This window comes from Protobothrops mucrosquamatus, unplaced genomic scaffold (genome assembly GCF_001527695.2).
Source record: "Protobothrops mucrosquamatus isolate PMUCROS unplaced genomic scaffold, P.Mucros_1.0 scaffold167, whole genome shotgun sequence".
In the NCBI taxonomy this organism is placed as follows: domain Eukaryota; kingdom Metazoa; phylum Chordata; class Lepidosauria; order Squamata; family Viperidae; genus Protobothrops; species Protobothrops mucrosquamatus.
Window position 1 is genome coordinate 625,482 of NW_015386529.1, and position 12,101 is coordinate 637,582.

Consider the following 12,101-nt stretch of genomic DNA (forward strand, 5'->3'; position numbering starts at 1 on the left):
TGGACCACGGTATCATGCTGCGGCGCTTGGTGGAGTTGGGAGTGGGAGGCACCGTTATGCGGTGGTTCTCCTCCTTCCTCACCGACCGTACGCAGTCTGTATTGGCAGGGGGACAGAGGTCGACCCCAAGGCCCCTAACTTGTGGGGTGCCACAAGGGTCGGTCCTCTCCCCCCTACTGTTCAATATTTATGTGAAGCCACTGGGTGAGATCATCCGTGGCTTTGGGGTGGACTTCCACCAGTACGCTGATGATACTCAGCTGTACATTTCCACCCCAGGCCACCCCAATGATGCCCTTGACGTGATGGCCCGGTGCCTGGAGGCCGTACGGGTCTGGATGGGGAGAAACAGACTCAGGCTCAACCCTTCCAAGACTGAGTGGCTGTGGTGGCCGGCCTCCCGGCATAGTCAGCTGACTCCGTCGCTGACTATAGGGGGCGAAACTTTGGCTCCCTCGGAGAGGGTGCGCAATCTGGGTGTCCTCCTGGATCCACGGCTGACACTAGAAGACCAATTGACGGCCGTGGCTAGGGGGGCGTTTTACCGGGTACGCCTGGTTCACCAGTTGCGGCCTTTTCTGGACCGAGACGCCTTGCGCAGTCACCCATGCTCTTGTCACCTCCCGCCTGGACTACTGTAATGCTCTCTACATGGGGCTCCCCTTGAGGAGCATTCGGAGGCTCCAGTTAGTCCAGAATGCAGCCGCGCGAGCGGTGATGGGAGTGACTCATCGCTCCCATGTAATGCCGCTGTTGCGTGAGCTGCACTGGCTGCCGGTGGCTTTCCGGGTGTGCTTCAAGGTGTTGATTATCATCTTCAAAGCGCTCCATGGCATCGGACCTGGTTATCTCCGAGACCGCCTTCTGCCTCAGATTACCTCTCATCGGCCGATACGCTCCCACAGAGAGGGTCTCCTCAGGGTGCTGTCAGCCAGACAGTGCCGGCTGGCGACCCCCAGGGGGAGGGCCTTCTCGGTTGGAGCCCCCACCCTATGGAACGAACTACCCCCAGAGATCCGGGTGATTCCGGATCTCCTCTCCTTCCGCCGCGCCCTCAAGACATGGCTATTTAAGCTAGCAGGACTGGCCTAAGGGTTATCTTAATTTGGTTTTAAAATAATTTTAAAAAGAAAAGGCCAATAATTTAATATTCTATTTTAATTACATTTTAAAATTAGTATTTTTGTATTATGTACCTGTTTTAGATGGCTGTAAGCCGCCCTGAGTCCGCTGGGANAAAATAAAATAAAATATATTTAGTTGTGAATAACTGTCTCAAACTTAAACATGTAAGATTCCTACCTTGCTTAAAACCTTCCTTCGCAAGAATCTCCGCAGGAGGCCATGGATTGGTTCTCCATCCCATCTTAGCTGAACCCAGAGGAAATGTTGCTGAACCATCAAGTCAGAGCCCTGAAGCCGAGATTTTGCAATGGTCCCCATAAAGAAACAGTTTTCATGGAAGTAATATGTATATGATGCTCCATTGGCTAAAATAATGTTAAAACATAAGAAAAATGTATATTTTATGTAGTTCTAGTATAAAGAATTTCCCAAGCCAAATATAAATCAATTAAATGAGTTAAAAATCACTAAAGGACTTGAAATGGCAAGAGACAGAACAAAATGGAATCCTATTCTTTTAATGTTTCTTTTCTCTTCAATTCCTGATTACAACCAATCCAAATGAATTAATGTATTTTATACCTTTTTTTACAGTGTAGAGGTTATCCAAGCCACGATTTTCAAGAGGTTGAAGAAACTCCCCGAGTAATTCTGATAATGAGGCTTTTTCTAAATTTTCTAAAATGACGATGATTCTGTTGCTTATTGAAGGCTGTTTCACCGGAATCAAGCAACCTGGAAATACGCAGAGTTTATTGTGTCTGGCAAAAGAAAGTCCATTTCACATGTCTAGAAGGTATTCTCATTATATTTGATGGGGGATGGAACAACCTGAATTACCAATGATGAGCAAAAAGGGAGGGTAAGATGATTGCACATGAACAAAATTATATGGTTGCTCCATAAACCGAAAAAGTCTGTTATTCTAATTACAATGAATTACTAGCAGGAAAAGACACGTAGAGGTGTGGCGGATTCTCCAACTAGAGTGGGGGAGAGGAGTAGAAAACACTGGTCAGCTTGGAGTCCTTCCAGGGAAGGAAGTGACAGGAAGTCAAACCACCTCCCATCAAGAATTCCTGAAGTCTTTGGCTGTTCCCAAGAAAATATACTCAGTCTGCTGAGATTCTTGTAAATAGGAAGGCAACAATAAAGAAGCAACCCTGATCAACTCATGGTGATTCCTTGCATCTGACATCAATATTGCCAGACTGACATTCTTTTGGTAACAGCCAGTTCTGGGGGAGGGTGTGTGGCCTCCATTGCTTCATTAACTGCAAGGACTCCAAACTCTCCAATCTTTTCACCCCTCCCCCTATTCTAGCTGGATATTCCATCACAAGGGGACTCAAAATGTTAATGTCCATATAATATTAATATATAAATAAAAAACCAAAACAATGTTTTCAACATTGTACTCTTTAAAACAGTTAACGAAATACATTTAATGGGTAATCCATGAAAAAGTACTAATAGTTCTCATTGTGCCCCTCTTTTTTTTCTAATTTTGAAATATTTTGATAAAAGAATTGTGTTATAATGTAATCCATTTCTGTTGGAAATAAGCCCCATGGTGTTGAATGGAGTGTATTTTCATATAATTACTTGTTTGCATCCATGGCCTGTTATACTCCAATTGTTGGGAAGTCCCCTTGAGATGACTGGGTTTTTCAGAGGTGGCCTATTAGTATCAGGAAGGAAATGGTCTGAGAAAAGTTCTGATAATAGAGAGGAGAGCCTTACAATTGTCATGCTGGGAAAACAGAACAAAAAATCTTAGAGACAAGCCATGAATCCACTGAACCTACTCTTTCCCCTACCCTGGACACATCTCTATCATTAGAAAAAAATTAAGCCACTCTTGGACATAGCATACTGTAATGAATCAATATGTACAATTAAATAATCCAATAAAAAAGTTTCTCTTATACTTTGTCAGATTTTAGATATCTCAGAGATTTTCTGAATTAAAAAGTAGCTTTGCCAGTGTAAGCACCAATAAGCATACAGCCTAAAGTCAGAAATAATTCATACCATTGTTGATGAATACTTCTGCAAGTTGCTCCTTGGATAAATCAGCATCTACCTTCACTTTGACTATATCACAGCAGAAACCTGCAGCCAGTTGCTTGTGCTATGTCAAAAATTTACAAATTTAATAAATATTTATAGTATCTTCTTTCATTTTTCCAAATGCTGTGCAGTTTTATCCTTTTACCTTCAGACACAGGGCTATCTGATAAGCCACGTAGTCTTGTAAACTTCCTTCTGGACCATGAAAGATAATATTATGATACTGTTCCACCTAGGGAGAAACACAATAATATTGATGTACAATATGCAATTCTAAGAGGTGGTATTTTCGGCAGGTCTGTTTCAAAATTAATAGACACACAAACACAAGCAGACACAGGCCCACACAGGCAGACACACATATTGTTTTATGGAATAAATGTGTACATACATACTCAAAATAAGAGTTCAGTTGGATTTACCAGTATTACCAGGAAAGGAAGAATAGGATTCCAGCCTTCCTTTTCCTTTCCTGTTGTATTAACAATGGTGCTCTCTAAACCCTCTGGTAGGTGGATTCCTTATTTTTACGTAGCTTTCAGGCTTAGACCAAATAGATGGCATTCATCTTTTGTTTTCATGAATGTTGGTAAGAAACAGCTTCCTAATTTTTAGCAAAATAATTTTCCTGTAACATCAGAAATTGAGCACTAAACAAAATAACAGTCAGTATCCATAAACAGGTCAACTTTTTAGTGGAAGAACTAAGGATACAAAGCTGATTAGATTTTAGGAGTATGTTAAGAGATTCAGCCTGATTGATGGAAGCCTAACATTATTATCTTTTACTGGGAAGCTCTAGGAACAAGGAATCTACCAGTAAAGTTTTAAGTTATCAAACTCCCACGACATACCCATACACACCCTTTCAAGCCAATAGAACCATTAAAATGGACAATGACTATAGATATGCTTAGAGCTACAGATATGCTTAGATATCTTAAATTAAATTGCTGAACTCCCCCCCCCCTTTTTTTTTTTAAACTGCAGGTTCCAATACTATTACTACAGTTGTGTTGGGAGCCCTAAAGCACTTCTGGATTGAAAGGATTGAATGGTGACATCACTGCTGCCATCACTTCACGTCCCTGTTAAGTTGCCCACCTAAGTTGTAGCCATTTATCTACTTGCGGTTGCCCGCTTTTGAACTGCTGGGTTGGCAGGAGCTGGAGCATGTGATAGGAGCTCACCCTGTCCCATGGTAGCAACCAGGTCTCAAATGCGAGCTTGCCAATCATCAGCCCAGCGTCCTAACCTTGTGAGCCCCTGTGCTCCCTGCAGATTCCAGAATTCCTTCCTTATAGATGTCACAAGTGTTATGATTTCATATTCTATTGCAGAACACAGGGGCAGCTGGTATATGTGGGTTCCTCACTAAAGCACCTTGTTATAAAATGACTGCTTGGAATCTTGATCTGATCCAGCATAATTTTTCTAATACTCTTAGAACAGTGGTGGGGAATCTGTGATTCACCAGATGTAGCTAATCTAAACTTCAATTGTACCTGAATATAGACCATGCTAGATCACTAGTGTCTCTTTGGTGATCTTAGGGAGAGGTTAATGCTTTGACTCATACACAGGAATCAAGCAATTTAGAGTATGTTCAACAAAGTCAAACATCCAGGAAAAAATGGTGGTTTGCTGACAAAGCTTCTGCTTCTCTTGAATGGCTCTTTTCACAGTTTATTCTAAGCAATGAAATGAATTGATTGATTGACTGATTATGTGCCATCAACTTCTAGTGACCACATATATAGATTTTCTCCAAGACAATTGAATGAAACCAGGGAGGAAAATAAAATTTTCATAGTCAAAGGTTTAAGGGAGAGAAGTAGACACAATCTTCCAACCTCAAAATAATGTTACATATTCCAGTCGCAGTTATTCAAACAGTTAAACATAAATATAATTTTGCCATTACTTTTTGTCACAAATAATCTGCTTCTTAACACTATAAATCAGGGGTGGGCAACTATGGCCCCTTTATGACCTGTAGACTTGAACTTTAGAATTCTTGAGCCCAGGTTGTAAAGGGGCCATAGTTGCCCTCCGCTGCCATAAATGATACCCCAGGGAAAGAAATTAGTTTGTTGCAGTGGCCAAACTCCTAATTCTCTTCTTCTCATTCATGTCAGGGAGTCCTGACAGGACTAGATATCAACAAACTTTTCCCAAGTGCTTAGGTAGGAAATGAGAATATTTTATAGGATTTTACTTCAGCATATTTATAAAAGTGGCAAGTCAGAAAGAAATATAATATTGTTAGGAAGTATTAAGCATCTTCATACCAGCCTGAGATAATTCTGTAAAGTTGGAAGATGGATCATAGATGCATAAGTCACACTGTGCAGATATCCTTCTTGGGGACCTATAGTACAAAGAATAATGAGTACAATTCCATGGTTAGGAGGGGCTAAGTATTAAATTATACACTACTGTAAATGCATAGCATTCGCCTACAGCTGTAGTTTTTATTAAATTAATCAATCCAAACTGCCTTGAAAAAATTTCTCTGTGAGTTATTGTGGCTATATTGGATAACAATGAAAAACAAAATTACATGCATGCTTTAGGCAAGCATTCTGGAAAATTCTAACCTCTTTAGATATGTTACACCTTTATGATAATCATAATATCTGTAATGTAGGACAGAACTGTTATGACCATATTCCAAGGTGGTGAGGCTGAGAATGGAAAGGCCCCCCGAATGATAGTTTAAATAAAACCTTCTTATTTTATATTTTATTTATGTGAGAGAGAAATATAAAATTGTAGCTCAAAACCAATTATTGAAAATAATTTGCATATGATATGAATATTATGTGTATTAAGCTAAGAAAGAATTATCTAGAAAGATAATTAAAAATTAGCTGTTGTAGCTGAACTTCACATTTTTAACTGTGAACATATTCTAGGAAGGGTATTGAACTTTAAAAATTAAAAAGAATATATTGAAGATGACAATCCTATAACTTTTCATTAAAATGTGATATATGATGCCAGACAGAAATAAATGAATTTACCAAGTAAAGATATGATGATATGTTCCACCTCACTGCTTTTCAAAAATTCCCAAGGCGGCTGGGGAAAAGTCTGACCTACTGACCATGAAATATTACCTGAGAAAGAAAGAAAGAAAGAAAGAAAGAAAGAAAGAAAGAAAGAAAGAAAGAAAGAAAGAAAGAAAAGGAGTTCAAAGGCATACCCAGAGCACTAATAGTTCTATTATGATGCAATTTATACAATACATCACACACTTTTATATTTACCACAGTGACTATAGTACAACTCATGTGGAGGACTAAACAGTTCATTATTTTCTCCATCATATTTGAAAATTGAAATAAAGTTCAGGTAAAAAAATGATAACTGAAATTGTTGGATTTCTGCAAATAAGGGTAAAGATAAAGTTTAATGAAATTTCTACCAGGCTTTTTATTGTAACTATTATTAATTTATAATTTGGCATTCATCTCTTTTATTATTCATAGATTAATGCAGACTAAAGAAAATTACTGGAGTCAATATACATACATTCATTTTGCATATTATTCTACAGACCACATGAAGTGTATAGATTCCACATGCTTTATCACTGATAACCTGACTCCTACAATAATAATAAAATTGGACTGTAATTTGTAATATGTATAATAATTTGTTCCAAATTAGCCCCTTTGATTGTTCGTAAAATAATAAAGATGGGATAAAAACAAACAAAATAAACTATGACTCCACTCCAATTCCTAATTTGTCCTGATACGCTCACCAGGAATCATGGTTTAATACAAACTCAAATCAATTCCTAACTAAACTACTAAGCCAGGTACGGGGGGGGGAGGGGATGAATTAATCACACACCGGGATACATACATTATATTAAAATGGGGTGCACAGAATAAGTCACAGTTGGTTTCATATATCACACTAAAATCATGAATCATGCTGTACAAATCAATGACTGGGTTAATACAAGACAGTAAATTTAAAAAAAGCCAAATATCAACATTATACTGTAGTTGAGTGTGATATTATATTATAGGCTTATTATCATTCAGACGCAGGAAAGAATAGATAAAGCCAAGTTTTCCTTGAGGCCCCTGGTGAGTGTTAAATCTGACAGTCTTTATATTCTACCAGCTTCTTGTAACTGGCTTAGATTTACAGAAGGTACTTTTTACATGTGAAAGATCTGTGAAACAACAGTGCTTACCCAGTTTGATGGATAATATACTGCTCGCAGTGAGGCCCATGCTGAATTCTGTGGTGTTATTAGGTGTCAAGTCTTCCAAGCTTCTCCATTCATCAGAGGCAATTGCTTGGAAATGGTTTGTCACTGCCTGAGTTACTGCTTTTGAAAAATCATCCCAGGTTGTCTGTTTTCGTATATTTAACATCCACACAATATTTTCCATATCAAAATCATCTGTACCATAGCAAGTTTGCTCAATCTGGGTTGCAGCAATCCGTAAAGGGATTTTAAAAGCATCTGTTTAAGTAGAATTAGAAAACTGAACATGTTTGCAACCGAGGCATAGCATTTACCAGTACATTTTTTAATGCTTTGCATTCCTGGATCCAAGAACTAGTTCTGCGTTTACATTAAAATATGAATCCAAGAGAAACAATGATTTTTTAAATAAAAATTATTTCACTTTACAGCAAAGGTTTACACAACAGTGGTCTCAGATCCACCTTCATAATCTTTGATTATTGTATGATCCTTTTCTTTCATTAGATGAATATCGAATATATCTAAAATGCTTCAGATCACAATAGACGGTAGCCATTTGCATAACACACTTTAGAAACATTATAGCTGGATAGAACGCATGAAAGTTTTATTTAAAATCTGACAAAAAGGTGAAATATTACAAATTTATATTTTCATTTCATGCTTCATGTGCTGTTTGAATCAGAAATGAGAAAAGTGTGGAGTATTCCTCACAACCATGTTAATGTGTTTTCTTCCTATCCCTGAGATGGAAGGAAAGTATTTTAATCAGTTGCAATGTTCCAACTTTACACACCTTGGTGATAAGGCCCAGTAGTGTTGCTGTCCACACACAATGTAATAGCTACAGTATATAGAAAACTGCATGGATATGTTCCAGTTAATAGAAATCAAGCTCAGTTCAATAGAGAATTTATCTTTTAAAGTATCTACTTCCTTTTCATCAGCTCTTTCCACCGTTGTCCATATGTCCATATTACTTATATTTTAATAAGTTTTTATCTTTGTACTGTGAGGTATACAAGAAATGTACATGTTGCAATTTTCCATTTCTGCTAAAGGAATAGGCATATAGAGGCACTTAGCCAAGGTATTTTTAGGAAAGGAGATATGGTAAGCTGGAGGAATAGAGAGAAACTATATACACTGACTTAAAGCATACTTTTAGAATAGTGCACACTATTGTAGAATAGCATATAGCTTATGAATGACATATTATCCATTTATGTAAGGTTTATTCTTTATAAAAACTGCCTAGAGTTAATATTTTAAAGTATAAATATGAACCAAAGTGCAGCCATGTTTAACCGAAGCATGAACTCTGTTACACACATAGCTTCTAGATGCAAAGCAGGCATTCTTATAGCTAAACAAGGGAAGACATAAATCTTTTATAATTGCAATTATTCAGTTTGGGTAACAGTTCACCTTGTAGATAAGTCTATACCCTTAGTTAGCAGGATGTTACAAATCATGCCATAGACAAGGAATGGAAGATAAGACAGAAACAAAAGGGGCTTTTGATCTAATAATTGGAGGGTTTGGTAATTGTAATGGTTGTTAGGCAGTGGGAAAGCATGTGACCAGGTGGGCCTATCAACTGGGCTCACTTTGGAAGGATGTGGCGTGATGCACGGGACAGGGTATAAAAACCTCTGCAAAAATTGATTCAGGTGTGGACTCTGGGATTTTCCATTACCAAGAGTTCCACCAGCTTTTCAAAAAGAAAAACCAGAAAGGCCATTGCTTCCCCTATTTTAAATTTCAAGAATATCCTACCATATTATTATTGTTCTAGCCAAATCATAATTTCTACATCTTGTGAAGGCTCTTGCTTTAATATTAACTTATTCTACTGTATATAAGCTTTCCATAACTTGGCATCCTTCAAATATATTGGGATTACAAATCCTACAATTCCCAGAGAGCTCATCTTTACTAGTGTTTATGGTAACTGTCATCCAATTTATATATACAAGCTACCTAATTGAGGAATGCTCAACTAAAAGGAAATGCAAAAAAAAAAAAAAGCAGAAGTAGGATTTTTTTCTTCTGTTCTGATAATCCCAAACTAAAAATATGTTTACTTAAGATACTTAGTAAAATATACATGCATTTTTATTGATCATTTTTGAATAAGCTGCATGCGTGCACGCAAACACCCATACCCACTTCAGCTCTAAAGGGAACAAAAAGAGAAATTTATTGGAATCATTAGATTATCTTTTCTCCCCACACGCTCCTGCCAATTTTTGCTGGTCCATGAAATGGGATGGCATTCAAATGTGTATGGTTAGGAAAGAAAGTCACCACAGATGGCAAAAGTAAATATCTTTTTTTCCTGCTTTAGTGTGTAAAATCTACTTTATTCCTTCATTTAAAATGCTGATTGTGGTTTGCTACAATAGATGCTCTGGTAAGAGTATGAAGTTACTTTGCTGCTGCATAAGTCAATTTCTCAATTGATGTAAAAAGGTTCAACTTAATTAACCCTTCCATTTAAAGTTCCATGTGAGAGTGCCTAGGGGAAAAATCCATTCCATGCTAATTTAGGTGTCTAGATATGCTACGTCAGACTGCTCAATTTTTAAATGGACAGAGGGATTAACACTGGAGCTCTGCCAAACTGCAATGCTCACAAGGGTGACTACAAGAAGAGCATATATGGTGAATTTTTTCTGACTTGTTTCCAATGTCCAAATTCCAGAAAACAGAAAAACAGGAGAAGGAAAGGACAAGCACCAGTCTTTTCAAAGGATGCAACTCACGTTTGCATTTGAGTACCATGATTATAAACTGGCAAGAAGCCATGAGCATTGCAATTGAGAATGGTCTCAGTGAAAAACCCTGAACAACCATAAGATTGGTCTGCAAAATCGAAATAATGATATCCTCTCACTGAATTAGCTTGAGAAAATATAAATTCAGCATGAAATAATAAGCGTGATTTTGACAACTTTTCTTTAATGTAAATGGGACATAAAAGAATAGAAGTGATTAGTGCTAAAATGATTAAATATTATGAATAATCAACAGTGCTCTAATGCAGGGCTTTTCAACCTTTTCACCCACTGTACCACTTTTAGGATATGGCACTATCCGAGTACCACCAGTTGCCTAGCAAGGTGTCAAAAACTTGATGACACACACACAAAAAGGAAAAAAGTGATAAAGTACAGGTAGTCCTCGACTTACAACAGTTCGCTTAGTGACTGTTCAAAGTTACAATGGCACTGAAAAAAGTGCCCCCCAAGCCACCGCCGAGCAAGACACCTGCCTGCCCACCCGGCGGCGCTCTTTCTCCTGTCCGAGGTTTTCATTGTTGTGAGCATTTCTGTTGAGGATTGGCAGTGGGGGTGGGGTGGGGGGTGTTTGGTTTTTATTTCCCCCGTCTGCTGGGTGGTTGCAGCAGGTTTTGGTCACTTCACATCACCCTGGGACACTGTGACCGTCATAAATATGAATCAGTTGCCAAGAATCTGAATGTAAATCACAAGACCCTGGAGATGCTGCAACATTCCAGCTGATCGGCGCTTCTTCTGGGCTCAGCAGAAGTGCCAGGATCAGCGCCGAGCTCCAGCTGGATCCTGGCACTGATCCTGGCACTTCCACTGAGCCCTGACAGTCCCGAAGAAGCGCCGATCCTGGCGTTTCCGCTGAGCCCTGACAGCCCTGCAGCTCCAACCATCTCTCGTTCAGGCTTGTGCGGTGCTGCCACTGGTTCCGCTCATTCCCCTCCCCCGCTACCACTTTTCTAGGATGGTCGTGTACCACCTGCCAGGTGCCAATGTACCACAGGTGGTACCCGTACCACTGGTTGAAAAGCCTTGCTCTAATGTGCCTTCAGTCTGTACTATGTATGGCTAAAAATTATGGCAAGGCAAGTCTGAAAATCTTTGACAAGGACGGCTCAAGAGAAATGAGTGCAAACCATAAAAAGAGATATATGGTGAATGTCCGAAATGTAATAGCATATTTTACCTTAAATTTACAAAACCCACCCTAAATATTTTATGCCATCTCTATAGAGAGATAGAGAGGTTTATATCCTGTTTTTCTCAAAAAGCTTCAAATGGCACAGAGAGCTTTACCTTTTCAACTTTTCTCACAAAACAATTCTGACAAGAAGGTTGGACTGATCTTTGGCTGTTTTCACATGATGTGAACAACCTAGTCCATTCCAACATTCTTCCTAAAGACTGACTTCTCTCACCTCACCTCTTTTCTTTCTTCTTTTGCCAGAGCAAGTCCAAACAAAAGCATCAGTGTGCTATGATAACAGTTATCACCATCATGCAGAGCTTCAGACGAGCTGCCTGCGTCTTATCTATTCTCATATCATGTTTCCCCGAAAATAGGCCCCTCCCATTTTTTGGTGGAGGGGCTAATATAAGCCCTACCCAAAAATAAGTCCTAGTTAAGACCCTGCCCACTCTGTCCAACCTTGCTGCTGCAATGGGGTAGGAGGCTGCACGGCATACTGCGCCGCTGTCGCCACAAGAAGGCAAGGCAGGTGGGGGAGGAGGTGGAGCTGCCCCACGCTTACCGGTACTTCATCCCCCCCGCCAGACCATTCCTTGATTGGTGACCTTTCACTCGCCTCCCAAGCCGGACTGCCATGTTATGGCGGATGGGATGGGCGGGGTAGGCCTGGTCCCTCTCCATT

The 12,101-nt window shown here is 39.2% G+C and overlaps 1 protein-coding gene across 1 annotated transcript in view; it reads right to left on the minus strand.

Moving 5' to 3' along the window:
• Positions 1–12,101, minus strand: part of CTTNBP2 (cortactin binding protein 2) — a 124,707-nt gene that overhangs the window by 42,307 nt on the left and 70,299 nt on the right. Inside the window, 7 exon segments of the mRNA XM_015813551.1 lie at positions 1,303–1,490; positions 1,708–1,860; positions 3,160–3,259; positions 3,344–3,430; positions 5,490–5,569; positions 6,225–6,320; positions 7,415–7,690. Of these exon segments, the coding sequence (XP_015669037.1) occupies positions 1,303–1,490; positions 1,708–1,860; positions 3,160–3,259; positions 3,344–3,430; positions 5,490–5,569; positions 6,225–6,320; positions 7,415–7,690 (980 nt within the window).